Raw genomic sequence first — 20,423 nt, 5'->3', positions numbered from 1 at the left:
GTTTGCTTCTTTTTAGTCCTATTTTTAAAAATGATGCAAACTCCTTAAAAGCAAAAAGCAGAGGGAGAGAGATTCCTAAATTGGAGAGTTTGAGGACACTGGAGTGTTTCTTGAGGAATGTGAGAGATGTTCTGCAGTCCTCAGGGAACTGTACCCTCTCCACTAAAGTGGAATTTCACTGCATCCATTTGACAAGGAAATACATTTTGCTTAATAAATACATTTAATATTTCTTTGCCATAGTAATCAGAGTAACTGCATATGATTCAGATTTTTCTAAAGCTTGGGCTCACACCTAGACTATTACCTTGTCCCTTGAGAGTGAAGCCTACAAGGCCCATGGATTCATCCAGGACTGTTTGCCCCTACCCTATGTCCCTAGGATGTTGCACTTCTAGGTCCTTCAGTCTGCCTTTTGCATTTTTTTGCTGTTAAATACTTTTAATCCTTGCTAAACTCTAAGCGACTGCTTCTAGAAACTTCAATGCACACATCCCCTGTTCTTTCTTTAACCCATTGTTGCTTGGAAATCAGATAACATTAATTAAAAATAGCTGAAATACGTGAGGCCCCTGGCTGGCTCAGTTGGTTGAGCACACAACTCTTGATCTCAGGGTCATGAGTTCAAGCCCCATGTTGGGTGTAGAGTTCTATATATATATATTTACATATGAAATAAGAGAAAAGAAGCTGTGTGAAGGAAACGTTGAGCTCTTTCACAGAGACAGGACAACTCATATTTTGTTGTGGGGGTGCCCTTTGCATTGTGGGATGTAGCAGCCTCCCTGACCTGTGCCCACTGGAGACCGGTAGCACCTCGCCCTAGTTGTGACAACCCAGGCTATCTCTGCTCACTGCCGAATGTCCCTGGTGGGCAAATCACTCCTTTAAGGATACTTTCCGTGATACTTGTTTTAGTCACTCCAGTTTTATCTCCCGCATTTATTGTATTTATTATTTGGTTCTGTGTAGTTGTGATGAATAGACTTATTTACTGATTACCCTAACATTTCATGATAAGGGTGAGTGCACGTGCTCTGGTAACGGAGGCATAGGCTGGACCCCCTTGTGTCAGGATACACAGGAGGGAAACTGCACAAATGTCCCCCAGCAGGAGCCTCATGCATTCTCCATACCCTTTGAGGCTGAGCACTGCTGCCAAACACAGAGTGCTGTCACCCCTGAATTAGGCTGTTTGTCCCCTCCCCCAGCCCCACCCCCCAGCTCCAGCTCTTTGTTGAGCCCGCAATAGTCTCCAGCCACTCAGTATAACCAAACACTGCCTGTCCTCCCAGGCCTGGCACCAGGCTTTCTCTGGGGCTCTCCTCCCTCCTGGTGCATCTATCATTTTGGCCAGAGCGGGGCCCTTTGGCACCAAGCAGCCTGGCTCTTGTTCCTGGCCAATCTGGTCCCTGCCCCACGTTTCTCTCCTCCCTGGTCATGTCTATTCCTGGAAGGCAGGGCTGACTCAAAGGAGGAAGCCACTTCCACTATACACCTACCCCCCAGCACAGCCTTGTGTCAGGCACCCAACAGCTCCTTAAGCCCACTATGTTGAACATGGCATTTAATCCTTGCCCAAGGCTGCTCTTCCCATCTGGTTTCTGAATACTCTTCCCAACACCCCTGTCCGGGCATTTCTCCAACCCTTCTCCACCTGCCAGTTAATATCCTCCCAGATTCAGCTCAAAAAGGTGACTTTAAGGGGCGCCTGAGTGGCTCAGTCGGTTGAGCATCTGCCTTTGGCTCAGGTCATGATCTCGGGTCCTGGGATCAAGCCCCGAGTGGGGCTCCCTGCTCAGCGGGGAGTCTGCTTCTCCCTCTGCCTCTCCCCTCCTGCCGCTCATGCTCCTTCTCAAATAAATAAATAAAATCTTGAAGAAAAAAGGTGCCCTTAAGGTGGAATTAAATATTTTCCTCCCTGCCCAGAGCCAACCTCTCTCTTCTGACCTACACACACACGTCTGTAACACCTGGCACACGACCTTGCACCTTAAATTAGATTTAATGTGAGACTGTCTCATCTCTCCACCCACTCACACCCCGCTATGAGCACCCTGAGGAACGCGCCCCAGAGTTATCCTTGCCCTCACAACCCTCCTTCAACCCGTACGGGGCCTGGCTGCCCAGCCTGTATTCTGAGTTTGTTGAACAGAGTACAGACAGGATGCACGAATGTCCCTAATCCAGAAGCAGACATCCAGTGAACGCCCTGGAAGGCGCCCTGGAAGGGGCAGCTGCCTTGCCCGTCACGGTCCTTGGACAGGCGATGCCCCACCTCGGGCAAACTCTATCCGGCGCCCGCAGCCCGGCTGAGCGGGGCCAGGACGTCACATGATTCTCCAATCACATGATCCCGTAAAAAAAGAGGGGGGAGGGTGGGAAGAGAGACGAAGGGAGGGAGGAAAGAGAATTGAGTAAGAAAAAAAGCACGGCTTTCCAGGCTGGCCCCGCCTCTACGTCGACTAGTAGCCAGTAGGAGCGCGACAGCCCGGACACCTGGCCAATGGAAACTGAGGTAGGCGGGCCATAGCGCTGCCAGGCCCTAGTCCGTGAGCTTCCCCGGCCGCGGCTACCCAGCGAGCGCGGAGCCGGTCGCAGGTAAGGAGGGCGGCCGCGCAGACCTCTCGCTTCTTCCAGGGGTCCGGCCGCGCGGACGTGAGCAATTGAGGTTCTTCCGGAGTTTCAGCCGGGAGGCAAGAGAAGGCTGGCTTAGGGAAGCTCCTTTGGGGGTTTCCGATGGCACTGGAGGCAGTTTTACGGGGTGGGGTGGGGGGAGTAAGCAGTGATTGCAGTGACCCCCAATAGAAGGCGGCTGTCTCCCTCTCCAGCGTTCCCGGAAGCTGCAACCCCTTCCCCCAAAGCAGGGACCACTCCATTCTCGAGCCAGCTTCGCGCGGGCCCAGGTGCTGCTGCGGGTGGTGGTGGTGGGTGGTCCCCGGGATGCTTGGGAGCGAGAGAGGCGCCCGCCCTGGTCCCGGAGCTCAGTCGGCTGCGAGTGCGCTGGAGACCCTGCCCTCCTCCAAGGCAGCAGGGGCTTGGGAGTAGTGACCGAACGCCTGGGTTCTGTCTGGCTCTCCCTTACTTCCTCTCGTGGGGGGTGGGACCAGCCAACTTCCGCCTCTCCCTGCCACTTTTCCTGCTCACTCGCAGTTGAGTTCATTCACCTTTTGGGAATCTCTCTCCTGACACTCGGAGTTGGGGGCTGCCACCTAGTGGGAGATGGCAGAGCTGGGGGCATGAGGCTTCTGTCCCTCTCTCTACTGTGGCATTGTGGGGTGAGAGTGAGAGAGGCTGCCGCTCAGAACCCTACTGAGAGGAATTGGGTCCCTTCTTCCTTGGTCCCAAGTGGGTGTGCGCCTGTACTTTGCTATTCCCTAGAAGCACACTCTATACTCCCTAACCTTAGGACACCAATGATATGACACCAATGATAGGAAAGTATGCATAAATGTTACTAGGGTGCCCTGTGGCCCCAGATTTGTACAGATAGGCACCCCTTCTGGGCCAACCCAGGACAGCGGGATAGCCTCTGGAGGGTTGAGGTTTGACTCCCAAGAAGCAGGTAGGACCAGCCTTGCCTGGGAGCCGTGGGTGTAGAGGGGAGGGTGAAAGGGGCCAAGGTCCAGGACCAGCCAGTCGGGGGCCTCCTGGTAATGGTCTTTGAGCTGAGAATGGGGCACTGAAGAGAGCCAGGTGAGGGAGAGAAGGATGCTAGTGACTGGGTGGGTGTTAAGTCCTCACCACACCTAGTGTCAGTGTCCACACAGAGACTCATGGGGTAACTGAGCCCCAGAGACAGCAATTTCTGAGGCTCTCACCATCAGTGGTGGTGATTTGAGGACTAGCACCCAAGGGCAGTATCCCGGCAGCCCCCAAGCTTCTCGTTTCTGTCCTCCCTTGTCTACCTGCTCAGAAAATGCTCTGTCTCCCACCTCTGCTTGGACCCCAGGCCTCTACTCTCCCCGGGGTCTGGGGTCTGTTCCCCGGGCACTGTCCATGGTGCCACTTTGTCACATGAACCCAGGTCCAGTATGCTTTGGAGCCCTCAAAGCCTGTCATCTCCATGACTGGATATATGACATGCGATGTTACTTCTCTGAGCCTCAGTTTCCTCCTTTGAAAAGTAAATGTATTACAGCTACTTTGGATGATTGTTGCAAGGAAGGAAGAAAATAGTATTGAAGTTGGGCCAGGAGAAGCTCCACAAACATTACTAGGCAGGGTAACATCTCCTGGGCCCTTCCCATTGAACTAATGAGTCTGTGTGAGTTGGGGAAGAGTCATTTAAGAAATGAGAGCCTACTCCCCACAGAGCTTCATAATCGGTTCCTTCTGCTGGTGCGGCGGGGTGGGCTTATATGGTCCTCTCCCGGTACTGCTGAGTTTCGGCTTCCGGGTAGGGGGAGAGGCAGAGTTTGGGCAGGGGTTGGGGTGGTATATCTGGGGAATCTGAAAGGGTCTGGTTGGTATTGGGGGGCCCTGAGAACACAGGTGTCTCAAAGGCTGTCCCAGCCTGTGCACCCCTTCCCTGGGTGGTTTGGGGACGGTTGAGGGGTAGGTGTGGCTGGCCTCTGGGGATGGCAGCCCAGATTCCACTGGCTACCACACTTCCCTTTTCACAACTTTCTCAACCCCATGATTTCCCATGTCATCATGTGACACCCCTTCCCCCAACAGGCCTTGGCAGGTGTGAACACAGCATCAGCTGGGGAGGGAAGTGCAACCCTGTGTTTTCTTCAAGGGGGACTCCCCCTTTGCTGCCCACCCCAGTCCTGCCATGGCTCCTGAGGCCTCACCCACTCCCTGGAGGTGACCCATATCTCTACAGACCAGACCCACAAAACCCTCAAATTCTCCTTTCACACACCTGCATCTTTACACACTCACCCGCAGAGACTGAGGCATTTGGCCACATTTTGGGGACACAGACTGACACCCATCCTTGTGTCCGTGCTCATCACTGTCCACACGTGGGTGCACAAGTGAATACACACACAGGAAACTGAATCTCGGGCCCCACATCTCTCTTCCTGCCTGGATCAGGAGGCTCGGGTGGTATCTGGCCTGCACCTGGGGAAGTGACTGGCCCCCAAATCCAGGGTCGCATGGGCTTCAGCTCATTGCCAAGTGCCTCTTGGTATTTTGCAGGCAGACCATGTGGACTGTGGTGAGCTGGGTGGCCTTAGTGGCAGGGTTGGTGGCTGGAACACAGTGCCCAGATGGTCAGTTCTGCCCTGGGGCCTGCTGCCTGGACCCAGGAGGAGCGAGCTACAGTTGCTGCCATCCTGTTCCGGTGAGCGCCCTGCAGCCCAGGCAAGAGCTGGCTGGGATCTCCCGAAGGGGCATCTCGGTGTGGCCAGAGGAGGGGGCCGGGCTTGGGTCCTTCATTTTGTCATTTCTCACTTTCCAGGGCCAGTGGCCCACAGTGCTGAGCAGGCAGCTGGGGCGCCCCTGCCGGGTAGATGCCCACTGCTCTCCTGGCTACTCCTGCCTCCTCACCGTCTCTGGGACCTCCAGCTGCTGCCCGTTCCCAGAGGTGAGGGTGCCATGGGCTCAACAGAGGGGCTCAGGTCTGTGTTTGGACTCTCCCCCGACTCACCCCAGGTAAAAGCTGAGCCAGCGTGGGTGTCTCTGTGTCCTACAGGCCGTGTCATGTGCTGATGGCCACCACTGCTGCCCTCGGGGCTACCACTGCAGCGCCGATGGGCAGTCCTGCTTCCAGAGATCAGGTGTGGTAGGGGTGGAGGTGGAGGGCAGGCAGATGGGCCGCTGGTGGAGGCTGGTCAGCCCAGGAATCCAGCCAGCTGGGTGACCTTGTTCCTGCCCTCATTCCTGTGGCATCTGTACTAAGCAACCCCTTTGCTCGGGACAGAGGAAGAGCGCAAGACTAGGAAGGAGCAGAAGAGAGAATGCCGGACTCCAGGCCCCAGGCCAAGCTTTGGGAGGGTGGAGAGAGGCCAAGCTGGGCTGGTTCAAGGGCAGCCTAGTTGGTGGAGGCCCCTGCCTTGTGCCACACTGCTGAGGCAAGGACTGGCTGGTGGGGAGAGTGAGTTAGGGGTGCCTGGGAGAGCGCCGAGCCCTAGTGTGGGACCACCAGCCCCCGTCATCTGGGCCTGCAGGCCATGGTATCCGCGGGTAATGGGGGCGATGGCCTTCGCAAACTGGGTTGACGGAATCCTGGGTCGTCCTATCCACAGATACCAATCCCTTGGGTGCCGTCCAGTGCCCTGACAGCCGGTTCGAATGCCCCAACTCCTCCACGTGCTGCACTATGCGAGATGGCTCCTGGGGGTGCTGCCCCATGCCCCAGGTACCGGTCCGGGAAGATAGGGGGTGGGGGGAGCAGTCGGGGCAGAGCAGCGGGCTGGAGGGGGCAAAGACAGAGTCGGAAGCTTCTCTCGGCAGGCTTCTTGCTGCAAAGACAAGGTGCACTGCTGTCCCCATGGGACATCCTGCGACCTGGCTCATGCCCGCTGCCTCACGGCCACAGGCTCCCACCCCCTAGCAAAGAAGATCCCCGCACAGAGGAGTAATGGGGCAGGTAAGGAGGTGGGAGAGCGTCTAGGGTGCAGCTTGGAAAGGAGGTAAGGCCTCTTGCGGCTCCCAGCCTGGGGAAGAGTTCCTCACCGCCCACCTCTCTCCCCTTGCAGTGATCTTATGCCCAGATGGGCAGTCCCAGTGTCCTGATGGTTCTACCTGCTGCCAGCTGCCCAATGGGAAGTATGGCTGCTGCCCGATGCCTAATGTGAGTGAGAGGCTGCGTGCCCACAGCCACCTGGCGGGGACACCTACCTCCAAAGGACTCCCCCGGGGTGGGGTGGGCTGGCAGGCCGATTAGAGCCTGGCTGCTGAGGACTCATGCCGCCCCCTAGTGGGGGATTGGGGCAGTGTCCACTGTCACTAGGCTGCTCCCTGAGCTCGGAGGAGACTGGAAGTTCCGGAGACCCTCCCCCATCGCCCTTCCTCCCTGCAGGCCATCTGTTGCTCCGACCACCTGCACTGTTGCCCCCAAGACACTGTGTGCGACCTAGTCCAGAGTAAGTGCCTCTCCAAGGAGAACGCTACAGACCTCCTCACCAAGCTGCCCGCAACTGCAGGTACCAGACGCAGGCTGCTGACCCCATCGCAGTGGCTCCGTATGCAGGAACTCTCCACTGAATTGTTCCAAGAACACAGGCAGGGGTGGGGGACTGAGGGCCGCATGGAGGGGACAGAGCATGTACAACCCCTTTTCCTCCACACTCATCATTGCCTTCGTGTCGCTGCTTGGGGTGGGTGGTGGTGCTCAGTATACTGTCCATCCTTAGCATTGGTTCTGGCTGTGGAACCGGCCAAGGGTGGGATTTCTCAGGGCTCCCCTGTGCCACTGCTGACCTGTCCCCTGTGCCTTTCTCACAGTGCAGGAGGTGAAATGTGACATGGAGGTGAGCTGCCCAGATGGCTACACCTGCTGCCGCCTGCAGTCAGGGGCCTGGGGCTGCTGCCCTTTCGCCCAGGTACACAGGAGTGCTGGGTGGGCTGGGCAGGAAGCGGTGGCCAGCAAGGCCTCTGTGCTCACTGTCCCCTGTCCACCCACCTTAGGCTGTGTGCTGTGCAGACCACGTACACTGCTGCCCGGCTGGGTTTAAATGTGACACAGCGAAGGGCACCTGTGAACAGAAGGCCCGCCAGATGCCCTGGGTGGTGCGGACCCCAGCCCACCTTCGCCTGCCAATCCCCCAGGCTGTGGAGAACGATGTCTCCTGTGATAACATCACCAGCTGTCCCTCCTCCAGTACCTGCTGTCGACTGGCATCTGGGGAGTGGGGCTGCTGTCCTGCCCCAGAGGTGTGTGGGAGTGGGGACAGTACAGAGCAGGGTGGCGGGGGTGGGGTGGGGAGGGCAATGACGGTGTCTTGGCCTGGGCAGGTGGTCAGACTCCTGTTGCTTTGCTCTTCAGTCCTCTGCCCGCCCGGCCTACAGCTGGCCCACCGGCTCGGTCAGGTTCATTCCCAGCTGGAGGAGCTGTGAGCAGGAGAGGGCGTCGGGGGTAGGCAAGGGCTCAGCTTCTGTCCCACAAAGCAGCTTCCCAGGCCATCGTATGCTGCCCCCCACCCCCCCAGGCTGTCTGCTGCTCAGACCACAAGCATTGCTGCCCCCATGGCTACACGTGCTTGGCTGAGGGCCAGTGTCAGAAGGGAAGCAAGACGGTGACTGGATTGGAGAAGATGCCTGCCCGCCAGGCCTCCCTGTCTCACCACAGAGACATGGGCTGTGACCAGCACACCAGCTGCCCCGTGGGGCAGACCTGCTGCCCCAGCCTGGGTGGGGGCTGGGCCTGCTGCCAGTTGCCTCACGTGAGTGCCCACCTGTCTGCCCTGGACAGGGGAACTGAGTCCTTCGTGGGGGCTGGGAGGTGGGTGGGGGAGGAGAGACGTGAAGGCCACCCTGTCCCTCGCAGGCTGTGTGCTGTGAGGACCGCCAGCACTGCTGTCCGGCTGGGTACACGTGCAATGTGAGGGCCCGATCCTGCGAGAAGGAGGCGGACTCGGCCCACCTGGCTGCTCACCTGGCCCGTGGCTCTCGCGTGGCTGTGGGAAACGTGGAGTGTGGGGCAGGGCACTTTTGCCATGATAACCAGACCTGCTGTCGAGACAGCCGAGGGGGCTGGGCCTGCTGTCCCTATCGCCAGGTGAGTGCCACCCCCCCCCTGCCGGCCGGAGACTGTGGGGTCTTCTGTGGAAGCCAGGGTCGTCCGTGGGAGCCAGGTCCCACCATACCTGACTCTGACTCCCTGCCCTCCCCCGGGCTGTCAGGGTGTCTGCTGTGCAGATCAGCGTCACTGTTGCCCGGCGGGCTTCCGTTGTGGGGCCAAGGGCACCAAGTGTCTGCGGAGGGAGAGCCTGCGCTGGGACATGCCACTGAGGGACCCAGCCCCAAGACAGCTGCTGTGAGGCGACTAAGGACTGAAGAGTTTGCAGCCCTTGGGACCCTGCTCAGAGGGTTCCCACTGCTCAGGCCTCCCCAGCACCTCTCCCCCACCAAATTCTCCTGGAGTCCCCCATTCTGATGCCCCACCCCCACCATGGGAGGCGGGGTCTCAATCTAAGGCCTTCCCTATCTCAAGGGGGGCTATGGCGAAAGCCGTGTAACAAGCTGCCATCCCCTCCCCCGATTTCCGTGGACCCTGTGGCCAGGTGCTCTATCCACAGGCGTGCGTGTGTGTATGTGCTGCAGTAAAGTTTGTACACTTTCTTAACAGTGTCTGATTTGACCACCCTGCCCGCCCCCCTCTGAGCAAGGGCCCCCAACCCCACAGAAAGATGCACACGCAGTTCATCTCACCAGTTTTATATTTGCTGTTACCCACAGCAATCCCATCACATCCCCTAATCCCCAGAGCCGCCCCAGCCACCAGCCCTGTGACATCCTAGCCCAAAGGTGGGCTAGTCAGCAGGCAGCACCCCCTCCCCTCCCGGAGGGTCCCCAGAGAAGGCCCCTTCCCAGCCCTCACACGAGCAGCTGAGGCCCGGTCGCCCCTCCTGCTTTCCCACAATAGATCTTTCTATGTACAGCCACGTTTATACAGGCACTGCTTCCCCACCCCCAGCCCTCCTTCCCCAGCAACTCCCAATGGGGCTCTGGACCCCTCCCACCTCCCTCTCGGAGGCCAACTGGGTCCCTCCCGAGACATTACCCAGCACATACCACTGGACAGCTCCGCAGCCCCCTGGGCCCCTCTCCAGGCGTGGGGAGGGGTGGTCTGGGGGGCTAAGAGCGAGGGCCCCCGCCGCTCCCCTGGGCGCGTACCTTGGGGGCGGGCCCGGGCGGAGGGGGTGGGGGCCGACGTGGGGGAGGCCGTGCCAGGCCGGGCGGGGGCGCTACTTGACGTTGAACACCATGAGCGGCCGCTCCTCCCGCCGCTGCCACGGGCTCTTCTTGTCGCCCGCCTCGTCGCCCACCTCCGCCCCCAGCTCGTCCTCCGGGCTGGTGAGCGAGTCGCGCCGCAGCTCGCTCGCGCTGCTGCGGGAACTGTCCCCGCGGCTGCGGCCCCGACCCCGGGGTACCGTGGCCGCCCGGCCCTCGGGCGCCGCCACTTCGTCCAGCAGCGGCGTCAGCGAGTTGTCCTCGGGCGAGCAGAGGCCCGTGCGGCTCTCGCTGCTGCTCGGCTCCGTGTCCTCGCTGAGCGCCAGGCGCGGGGGCGCGGGCGGCGGGGGCGGGGCGACCGGGGGCGCGCGTTCCCGCTCCTCGCGCAGGGGTCGCCGGCGCGCGGGCCGCGCCTCGTGCACGTCGACGCCGGAGTCCAGGCTGGCGTCAGTGCTGCGGCCGCCCCCGCCCGCCTGCAGGTCGATGTAGGAGTGGCGCACCTGCGAGTTGGAGCGCCCGTCCAGGGACACGAACCAGGCGCGCGGGTGAGGCTTCACGCCCAGTTCGAGCAGCTTCTTCTCGGTCAGCGCCTGCAGCTCCCCGTTGAGCTGCGCCATGGTGGACTCGTTGAACAGCACCGGGATGGTGACCGAGCCGCTGACCGGCGCCGAGCGCCCGCCCCCCCAGCCCTCGCCGCCGCCGCCGCCGCTGCCACCACCACTGCCGCCGCCCTCGCCGCCCGCGCCCGAGTGGCCCTGCAGCAGCGGGCGCTGGGGGTCGGCCGGGGGGAAAGGGCGCGCGGGGCCGGAGCCCGTGCCCTCGGGCGGGGCTGGCTCGTCGCCCGCCCCCGCAGCGCCTGCCTCGCCGCCCAGGCGCACGTAGTGCGCGGGGATCACCAGGGTGGGCATGACGTTGCGGTAAACACTGTCCTTGAGATGGTCGATGGAGCCGCAGAAGATGAGCTGCCCGGCCTGGCTGAGCGACGGCGGCCGCGCCAGCTGGTCCACCGACTGCGACAGCAGGAAGTCGGGGGGTTTGCTCTCGGCCGCCCCCTTGTGGCCCAGGTAGTGCTCGAAGGGCGGCGGCGGCGAGGGCGGCTCCTGCAGGAAGGCCGGGGTCGCCGAGGCTCCCCGCCGGTACTCCTCCAGGCCTGGCTCCAACCCGCCGGGACCCTCGACGGAGCGGGCGCCCTTGAGCCCCGCGCCCTCGCCCCCGCGGGAGCCCCCAGGCTCGGCTGCCGGACGGCTGGCAGAGCGCGGCTTGGCGCGGAAGAAGTCGTCCCGGGAGGCGGCCAAGTCTCGGGAGCTGGAGAAGGCTGAGTGCAGGGGGCCTGGGGGCGGGGCCTCAGGGTCCCCCGACGGGGTGGGCTCCAGGGGTCCCCCACATATGAGGTGGAGCTGGGACATCGAGGTGGCCTGGTCTCGTTTGTTACCGTCAGAGGGCCCGGACAGCTGCAGCTTGCGGTGCTGTTGCCTTGGCTTCAGGCAGCGCCTCCTGGAAGGTATTTGGGGTGGAGGGAGTGACCCAGGACCTCAGGAAAGGGTAAGGAGGCCTGAGCAGCTCCCTAACTCCGCAGTGGCAAGATGAGGGATGAACAGTGTTGGAGGGATGAGAAGAATGGCTGGGACCCGGGGAGAAATATTGGGGCAGCTGGATAGGGCTTGGGAGAGGTTTGTGGAAAGAACCTTGAGTGTCTGTGGGAGGGCCAGCCCCCCTGAAGGAGGTGCTGTGAGAGCAGGAGGTGCTGTGAGAGCCTGGGAGAAGCATGTCCAGCCAGGGGTCCCCTGGAGGGGCCTGGCCTGTAGGTCCTGCCTCCTCTCCCCCTACTTCAGCCCCCAGTCTCTCGGGTGCCTTGTCAGTGCCTTGAAGACTGGAATTGTACTTTATGCCTCTTTGGGCCTAGCACCCAGCCCCACCCCAGGCTGAGGGTAGGCCTCAGCGTGCGGGGGATGAGCAGAGGCTGGGCCGGGAGGTGGGGGGGAACGCAGGGGTGAGGCACTCACCGGCAGTAGTAGATGAGCAGACACAGCAGAATGAGCACCAGCAGGGCCAGCGCTGCCAGGATGGTGAGCAGGAAGATGGTGTGGTAGGTGCCAATGTCCTGGATGCCCGATGTGATGGTGACCAGTCCTGTGCCAGGCAAGGGGTTAGCTCTCTGGGTGTGGCTGCCCTTCCTTCAGGAGTCTACACTCCCAGCCTCCCTTTCCCCCACGGCTCCTGGTCCCAGCCATCCCCCTAGTCTCTCACCAGCGGTGGGAGAAGCCATGGCAGCTGCCCAGTACCCCAGCTGGGGGGAGACGAAGGTCCAGTAGAGCTGTCGGCCTTCCTTCCGGATCACACCAGTGCCATTGCGTACCCACAGCCCTGGAAGAGGCAGGAGTTTCATGAAACCCAGTGCCCCCCCATCTAAGTCCCACTTGCTTTCCCCAAACTCCAGCAGCCGCAGCCCCTTGAGGCACTCACCACTCTTGGGGTCAAACCTCCAGGCTGGAATGCTGGTGCCTGCAGTCAGGGCGCGAGACTCGGAGGGCACAGGCAGGGACAGGTGAATGGGGCCCGAGAGCGGCACTTCTGTTCCATTGCCCGTCAGCAGATGCACGCTCACAGCAGCCAGTGGCATCAGCTCTAGCCAGGAACCATTGCCTGGGGGAAAGGAGACACAGGGGCTGAGGGCTAAATCCTGGGCGGGGGGGGCGGGCGTCCCTTCCGTGCTGGACACCCAGCCTACCTGAACTGGAGGCCTCCGTGCCCAGGAAGGTAGGGAAAGCGCGCATTTCCTGCTGGGTGCTGGCAGGTGTGAGGGAGGCCCAGAGCTGGCTGTAGGTGGAACTGACAGGCAGGCGGGCAGCCCGGCGCTGGAACTGCACCCAGGGCTGGGAGCGGGCACCTGGACGGAGAAGAGGGCTGCTGTGGCTTGCCCAGGGACCAGAGCAGAAAGCAAGTATTTGAAGAGAAGGGGGTCACTGGGTCAGGCCACTTGGGAAGGTCAGGGAGCTTGGTGACTCGGAGAGAGAACTGCATTCATAGAATGTTAACATGGAAAAAGGACTTGGACCTGAAATCTAGTCCTGGCTGTGTGACCCTGAGCAAGTTACTTGCTCTCTCTGAAACACCCATTTCCTCAGTAATCTATAAAATGATGAGGTCGGGTCCTCAAACAATGTTGCCAGCTGTGTGGCGGGCACTGTGTTAGGTGCTGGAGATACAAAGATGAATTAAGACATAGTCCTCAGTTCCCTGCCTTCAATTTCACAGTCTTGTGCAGGGCTGTCCCTTCTGGTACCCATCAGAACTTTCTGCTGTGTTGCATGGAAATGTTCTCTCTCTGTGCTGCCCATTACCCACTAGACACCCATGGCTATTAAGCACTTGAAAGGTGGCTAGTGTGACTCAGACACTGGATTTATTTTTAATTTTTCAAAATTTAATGAATTTGGGGGCGCCTGGGTGGCTCAGTCATTAAGCGTCTGCCTTCGGCTCAGGTCATGATCCCAGGGTCCTGGGATCAAGCCCCATGTCAGGTTCCTTGTTCAGCAGGGAACCTGCTTCTCCCTCCCTCACTCCTCCTGCTCGTCTCTTTCTCGCTCTGTCAAATAAATAAAATCTTTAAAAAAATTAATGTAACTTCTAATTTATTTAAATAGCCACATGTTGCTAGTGGCTACTGTATTACACAGCTTAGGTTTTGTGTGTGTGTGTGTCTGTCTGTCTTGGGGTGGAGGGGGCATATAAACAGAATTCTAATACAATATGGTCGTAGCTAACCTGTATTAAGCTTTAAGATACGCTGAACACCATCTAAGTCTTCCTGTGTTAACCCCTGTAATTAGTACAAAGGCCCTGAAGTAGGTGCTTTGATTATTGACCTTGTTGTATACACGAAGAAATGGAGGCCAGAGTTGAGCGACTTGCCCAAGGTCACAGTCCTGGAGCCTGACCGAAACCCAGGAAGTGTGGTGCTGGCCCATCTTCTCAGCACCTTTCCATCCTAACTTGTTATTAAAATGGTGGGACGCCAGGTACGCTTGGCCCACCCAGCTGGGGAAGGCCCAATGGAGTCTTTTTTTTTTTTTTTTAAGATTATTTATTTATTTGACAGAGCGAGAGATCACAAGGAGGCAGAGAGGCTGTCAGAGAGAGGAAGGGAAGCAGGCTCCCCACCGAGCAGAGAGCCCTGGGCTCGATCCCAAAACGCTGGGCTCGATCCCAAGACCCTGGGATCACGACCTAAGCCAAAGGCAGAGGCTTTAACCCACTGAGCCACCCAGGCACCCCCAATGGAGTCTTGGCAGGATGAGGATGAGTAAGACTCCTGCAGGAAGGAAGGTGCAAAGGGACCTCCAAGAGAACAGGAGAGAGAAAGGCCCAAAGGCACGGGGCAGCGGGCCGGTCCACGGACACGGGTGACTGAGTGGCAGACCCCACAGGGTGTGGTCAGCTTTGTGAAGGACTCAAGGCTTTACTCGGAGCCATGGGATGGTCGTAAGCCAGGGGCCACAAAAGGATCATTTGGCCTTTTATTTTATTACTTATTTACTATTACTTTTGAAAGTAGGCTCCGTGCCCCAAAGTGGGGCTTGAACTTACGAGATCAAGAGTTGCACACTCTACTGACTGAGCCGGCCCTGCACCCCTCACTTGGCATTGTAGAAAACTCCAAAGACAGTTTAGAAGCCTCTGGTTCAGGACCAGGGAGATGAAGACAGGCAAACAAGCACCTTAGAGACAAGGGCTCAAGCTAAGAATATAAATTGGGGAGGCAGGTTTTCTCTCTCCCAAGCCCACCATGACTCCCTAGTACTAGCCAGATCAACCAGTCTGCACCAGGCACCCCTCCTGCAGAGCCAGTCAGGCGCCCCCCTGCACCCTGGCTGTCCCCTTCTCCCCCTACATCTTGATTCCTCTCCAGTGCAGGTGTCTGTGCCCCCCTTTAATTCTTGAGCCCACAAGGTCCCATAGCTCCCTTCCCCAAATTCTCTTGCCCTGCTACACTCACAGGTCAGGCTTGTCTCAGTCCTGAAGCCCGCTGCCCTCTACTCCACTGTTCCACCTGCCTTGTAATTAGTTCAGGGTTGGTAGCAATGTGTTTGTCTGTCTTCCTACTTGTCCGTGAACTCCACAAGACAGGGAGTGGGTCTGTTCTTCCATCCCACTTTTCCCCAGCACCAGACACAATGCCTGGCGCGGTTAAGGATTGGTTTGGTGAGACTGAAGCCGTGAGCAGATACTGTGGTGTTGGTCCAGGCCTTGCACTTGAGGATTGCTCAGTTCCTATGGAATGACCCTCCCATGGCCTTCTAACATTGCCAGGCACCCAGTTAGGTGCAAGTAGTATGTGTAGATCCACTGATGAAACAGGTGGCAGGGATGCTAATGGTAGGAGTAGAGGGAGAATAGAAACCACGAGAAGCCCCAATAACAAAAACATTTATTGACCATCTTCCGTGCTGTTTTTTCATACTTGATATTTAATCCTTACTTCAATTTGATGATATAGCTCCAATTGATGATATTATAGATAATATCCGTATCTTACAGATGAACAAACTAAGGCTCAGAGAGGTTAGGTGACTTGCTCAAGAGCACCCAGCACTCATACATAGAAGAGTGGAGCTCTCTGTACCCAGGTCAGAGGGAAGGAAGAGGAGTGGGCATGAGTTGGGGGGTTAAAGAGGAGCCTTACCAGGAGAGCCCAAAAGGATGTGCACCAGGTCCTCATACAGGATGAGGGTGGCCGGCCGCTCCGGGAGCAGGTAGAGGCTGACTGAGGCATACACTGTGGGAGGGGTGGCCCATCAGCTCCAGAAAAAGCCCTCCCACCCCCCACAACCCCAGGGCCGGGCACTCCCTCCATCTGAATCCCAGTGACTTCATCCTCCTTCAGCCCCCTCTGCGTACCCCAGCCCGGGCAGCAGCTGCTGGAGAGCCTGCCCCCTCCACCCCCAAGGACTATTTTGGGAAGGGGCTGATGGGGTCAGCTGCCACCCGCCCCCCTCCGCCTGCCCCTGCACTCACAGGGCAGCTTGTCAACACGCCAGGGCACAGAGTTGGTGAGGAAGCCAGGGCGGGCAGCAGTGACCAGCACCCAGGTGCCCAAGCGGTAACTGAGGGGCAGTATGGCCACGCCCTCCGAGTCCGTGGTGCCAGCGGCCAGCAGCATCCGGTTTCCAAACACATCCACGGAGGCCCGGGCCAAGGGCACCAGCTCCCCGCTCACATATACCTGCACCTTGATCAGGATCTCTGTGGACAAGATGGGGTGAGGAGAGTGAGGAGGGAGGGGGGGGTGGGGAAGAGAACTGGGGGGGTCCCCGAGATCGGAGGAGGAGGACGCTGTGGGTTGGGAGCGGCTTTGGGGCCCAGGCTAGACAAGGCTCTGGAAGAGTCAGCATTGCTAGCACCCTCTTTTAAACCCCACATCAGCCTATGAGAGAGGTGGTGCTACTACCATATTTCAAGTCTCACTCACGCACTTTCCCACATTTTTACATTTCTGAACTCAGAATATGCTTCTCACTGAGGATATCATCATCAGGATTGGCAGTATTTTTTTTTTTCTTTTCTTCCTGGCACATGAAATAATTGTGCGTCTTACAGTCAGTGATGCATTAGACCCCATAAAATATGTTCTGAAGCCCATTTTGCAAATAAAGCAGCTGAGGCTCAGAGTTTAGATACTCGCACTGCCACTGGCGGGGCGGGGGAGGAGCTGGGATCCAGACCTGGGAGTCTGCCTCTAGACCCAAATTATTATTATTTTAAGATTTTATTTATTTGGCAGAGAGAGAGAGAGCTTGCATAAGCAGTGGAAACCACAGGCAGAGAGAGAGGGGGAAGCAGGCTCCCCACCGAGCAGGGAGCCCGATGCAGAGCTCGATCCCAGGACCCCAGGATCATGACCTGAGCCGAAGGCAAATGCCCAAACGACTGAGCCACCCAGGTGCCCCTAGACCCAAATTCTTAACCACTGGACCCCATGGGGCTGGTGTCAGGGAGGGGAGAGGGAAGAGGGCTGAGAAAGGTGGAATAAGGGGAGGACCAAGGGTCTCTATGGAGAGGAGAGAGGTCAGAATTCAGCCAATGAGAAGGGTTGCAAGGGGGGCTGGGTCAGAGTTTTGGTTCTGAAGAAAAAGCTGAGAAGGGGACACTAGGGAGCTGGTCTTTCCCCTTATTCGTCCTCTTCCCAGAATCCTTTGCACAAGCCTGTTTCCTTTCAGATTTAGGGACTCGCCCCAACCCCTAAACCCGAACAAGTACCTCCTGACCCCTCCCCCTAACAGGGACTGCCTGCCCCCTCCCAGCTGGTCAGCTACAAGTCAGTCACCATGGCAACGCCCTCATTCCTCCCAGGAGATGGGCAGAGAGCTGGGGCCCCGGCAAGGGGAAGGAGATCTGGGGGGGCCGACCCAGGCCCAAGGGAAACTGGTGTGGAGAGGCCTAGGAAGGGAAGTCCAGCTGTCTCTGCTCCCAGCCCCAGGAGAGCTTGGCCAGGATGGGCGTGCAGGTGTCCTGAGCTCAGATGGGGTGACCAGGCAGGGACCAGGCCTAGAGTTGTTCTCATGGGTTTCCCCAGGCAGCCTCGATGATCCACAGCACCATCTACTTCTTCCCACTCAGCATGGCCCCACCCTCAAGAACCTGGCTCACCCCTACCTTGCTGCTAATGATGGGAGTAGGTGTCCATGCCTAGAAAGGTACAGAGGCCTCAGTGCAGGGCCCGGAGGCAGGTAGGGACACAAACCTGGGAGAGTCCAGGTACAGAAAGAAGAGCCTGGGGCAGCAGGGCACGGGGTGGTCACGGCGTGGGGCGGGGCCCTCATGCGTGGAGCCTGACACTCAATGGAGACAGGTGTCTCATCTCAGGCTTCCAGCCCCGAGGCCAGCGCCACGCCTGGCCCTGGCATCCCATCCAGCTGTTCGCCTGAACCCACCTCCCTCACCCCTCCCAGGCCAAAGCCCAACTTGGCAGGGTGGGTGCACACACTTGAATCTTTCCTACTCTCTGGTTTTCCCAGGAGCTGGCAATCTTCCTGCCCCTCCTCCCCCACTACCCAGGAGGAATTCTGAGAAGCTAGAGAGGCCTGGCTACTCCCCACCGCTACCCCGGCGAGGAGCAGCTGGATGGAGCAGCTGGAAAGAGGGGACCCAGGAGTCTGGAATACTGTCATTTGAAGGAATGCTTGGGGTTCAAGGGCCAGAGCCTCAAAAGAGGGGAGGGGGCCTAAGGAACAACACGGGGTGGGCAGGTAGGCCCGAAGGACATGTCAGTGGGAAGGGGTAGGCAGGTGCCCAGCAGATTCTTTTCCCCTTCCCCTCGACCTGGGCTCTCAGCCAGGGGGCCTGGGAGAGCCCTGTCTCCTGGCTCCATTTCAGCTAATTCTCTGGACCCCCTCCCCTGGAGAACAGGACTTGAAGGAAAAGCTTTCTGAGAAACCAGGGCCCTTTTCTACCCATCAAAGCCTCCTCTCCTCCTGCAGAGAGCAGGGAAGACAGGCCTGAGGTGAGCCTTCCCCATTTCTCAAGCCTGACATTCCATACTGTATCCGCCTCTCCAGGCTTCAGCTCTGCCTCATTCCAGGAGGAAATCCGACCCCCTCCCTTCATCCGGACCCCACTTCCCTCAACCAGACACCCCCCCCACCCTGGTTTTCCTGTCAGCTCCTTGGTGGAGAGGAGTGGAGAGCACGGTTTCAGGCAGGGATGGGGCCCAGAGGCGACAGAGGGAACGGTAGCTGGGGTGGTGGGCGCAGGGCTGGAGTGGGCGGAGGCCACCCGCGAGAACCCAGGAGTCAGAGTCTAGCTCTCCCACCCTCTCCCGCTGCAAGAGCCTCCCCCGCCCCCACCTCACACACCCACCTGGGCCCGTGAGGCGCCGGGAGGCTCTGCTTCACGGCTACCTACCGAAAGGTTAGATGAGGAGGAGGTGACCGGGGACGGGCTGAGGATAGGAGCGGCCGGAGGTCTGCTGGACGGGGACCCAGGCACCTGCCCTCCCAGCGGGCACAGCCCACAGCCAGCTAGCCAGCTCAGCATGGCTCCGCCACCACAGCCCTGCCATGCGCTTTGGCTGGGAATCACCACGTACCCCTTTTTCCTGAACCCCCAAACTGCAGCCCCTACCCCCTCAAGGGCCAACAGCGTTTCTTCGGTACACCCCCAACTCTGAACCCGGGGGGCCGGCCGGGGGCTGTCAAGCTCCAGGGCGAAGAACCCCCCCATTCGAGCAGTCAATCCGCCCACCGCCTCACCCCCTCCCCCTCACCCCTTCCAGCCCAGCTCAAGGCGCCCAGCCCCCGTCCGGGTCCAAGGTGGCAGCCGGTGCTGGCGCCCCCACCCAGGCCGGGTCGGGAGCGAGGAACCCGCAGGGGGCTGCGGAGCGGACGCCCGCCCCAGCCCGCCCCTGGGCGGGTGTCTTCGGTAGACAATGGCTCAGGCAGCAGCGCCTCGCGGACCCGAAGAGAGAAAAACAAGGCGAGAGGGGGCGGCGGCGCGGAGCCCGGGGACCCCCGCTCTCCCCATTGTGTCTCCCCAAGACCCCCGCCCCGGCAGTCGCCCTCCCTCCCTCCTCTCCCCCGTAAGCGCCGACCCGAAGTCGCCGGGCTCCCCCCACCCAAACCCAGGGAACAGAGTACCCCCAATTCACGAGCGCCGCGAAGAGGGGGCTGGCGGGCGGGGGCCCGATCGAAGGGGCGCAGGCCCTCGATCGCTGCCCCTCCTGGCCGAGACTCACCCTGCGGGCTGGGGGGCTCCGGCGGCGACTTGCCGGGAGCCCGGGAGGCGCCGCCGAGCAGCAGCCCCAGCAGCGGCAGCAGCCGCGCGAGGACGCTGGGGCCACTCGGCGGCGGCATCGCGGGGCTCGGCCGGGCCCTAGCGGCCCATGGCTCCCGCCCGGCTCCGCTCGGCCGGCCCCGCTCAGCCCCAGCTCTGCGCCGCGCCGCGCCGCGCCGCTCCCGCTCCCGCTCTGGCTGCGGCGGCAGCTCGGCGCGATTGTCTCCGCCCGGAGCCGCCGCCAGCGCCCCCTGCAGGCGGCGTCCCACCCCGCGGACCTCGGGGCACCGCCCCCTCACCGCCCTGCTCCGCGCACCGCGCGCGGGCCCTGCCCGCCCTCCGCCCACCCTGCAGACCCCACCCCGCGCGCCCAGACCGGAGCTGCAAGGGAGTGCGACGGACCTGGTCTAGTCACCCGGGTTCTTGGAGGTCCGGAGCCCTCGAAATTTGGTGGAAAATTTGGGAGGGAGGAGAGGCTACTGCTTACAACACACTCAAAGAAGTAGTACGGTCAGGAGCGTCTCCAAAAAGTGTAGGAACTGCCCTGTTCTATCCGCACAAACACCTACGCGGTGGGAATCGCTCAGTCCCAGACTAGCTTCTGCCTCTTGAGCCGTGAGCAAGTTACTTCGCCTTCTGGTCCTCGGCCTTCCTTTTACGTGAGAATTGTAATAATCTCTACCTCGTGGGGCTGTTATAACAACGGTTAAATATGATGATGATATAAAGGATGTGCCATATGCCTGACAGGAGCAGGGGCGCAATCAATGGTGTTCCTGTCCGCCCAGGTTGACATGGAGGCTCAC

General features: G+C 59.7%; 2 protein-coding genes across 3 annotated transcripts; one reads left to right on the top strand and one right to left on the bottom strand.

The window, feature by feature from the left end:
• The first annotated feature begins 2,445 nt into the window (after positions 1 to 2,445).
• GRN (granulin precursor) lies at positions 2,446 to 9,237 on the top strand. 2 transcript variants are annotated; one of them, XM_047708042.1, is made up of 13 exons: positions 2,446 to 2,601; positions 5,152 to 5,296; positions 5,414 to 5,539; positions 5,648 to 5,732; positions 6,201 to 6,313; positions 6,409 to 6,544; positions 6,654 to 6,748; positions 6,977 to 7,100; positions 7,402 to 7,499; positions 7,585 to 7,830; positions 8,106 to 8,339; positions 8,444 to 8,674; positions 8,799 to 9,237. In XM_047708042.1, the coding sequence occupies exons 2-13, from the start codon at positions 5,159 to 5,161 to the stop codon at positions 8,934 to 8,936; spliced, it is 1,764 nt and encodes a 587-aa protein (XP_047563998.1). In that variant the 5' UTR covers positions 2,446 to 2,601; positions 5,152 to 5,158; the 3' UTR covers positions 8,937 to 9,237. The 2 variants fall into 2 exon arrangements, with proteins under 2 accessions (XP_047563998.1, XP_047563999.1); XM_047708043.1 differs by lacking the exons at positions 7,585 to 7,830; positions 8,106 to 8,339.
• Positions 9,238 to 9,314: 77 nt separating this feature from the next.
• FAM171A2 (family with sequence similarity 171 member A2) lies at positions 9,315 to 19,826 on the bottom strand. The gene is made up of 8 exons (XM_047708041.1): positions 19,580 to 19,826; positions 15,865 to 16,092; positions 15,533 to 15,625; positions 12,578 to 12,736; positions 12,313 to 12,492; positions 12,097 to 12,213; positions 11,853 to 11,979; positions 9,315 to 11,343 (listed from the first exon to the last, which is right to left on the bottom strand). Exons 1-8 carry the CDS (start codon positions 19,695 to 19,697, stop codon positions 9,864 to 9,866), a joined length of 2,502 nt encoding a protein of 833 aa, XP_047563997.1. The 5' UTR covers positions 19,698 to 19,826; the 3' UTR covers positions 9,315 to 9,863.
• Between the last annotated feature and the right edge of the window lie 597 nt (positions 19,827 to 20,423).

This window comes from Lutra lutra, chromosome 16 (assembly GCF_902655055.1).
Source record: "Lutra lutra chromosome 16, mLutLut1.2, whole genome shotgun sequence".
In the NCBI taxonomy this organism is placed as follows: domain Eukaryota; kingdom Metazoa; phylum Chordata; class Mammalia; order Carnivora; family Mustelidae; genus Lutra; species Lutra lutra.
Note: the sequence above shows the minus strand (reverse complement) of the source record. Positions and strands in the feature narration are given on the sequence as shown.

Bases quoted from the DNA above. Each gene is read 5' to 3' on its own strand.
- FAM171A2 (XM_047708041.1), bottom strand. From the start codon at position 19,697: ATGCCGCCGCCGAGTGGCCCCAGCGTCCTCGCGCGGCTGCTGCCGCTG. The intron at 12,737-15,532 runs GTAAGGCTCCTC...TTCTCCGTCCAG, and splicing joins CATCCTTTTGGGCTCTCCTG to GTGCCCGCTCCCAGCCCTGG. The intron at 12,493-12,577 runs GTAGGCTGGGTG...CCTTTCCCCCAG, and splicing joins CACGGAGGCCTCCAGTTCAG to GCAATGGTTCCTGGCTAGAG.
- GRN (XM_047708042.1), top strand. From the start codon at position 5,159: ATGTGGACTGTGGTGAGCTGGGTGGCCTTAGTGGCAGGGTTGGTGGCT. The intron at 6,314-6,408 runs GTACCGGTCCGG...TTCTCTCGGCAG, and splicing joins GGTGCTGCCCCATGCCCCAG to GCTTCTTGCTGCAAAGACAA. The intron at 7,831-8,105 runs GTGTGTGGGAGT...CCACCCCCCCAG, and splicing joins GCTGCTGTCCTGCCCCAGAG to GCTGTCTGCTGCTCAGACCA.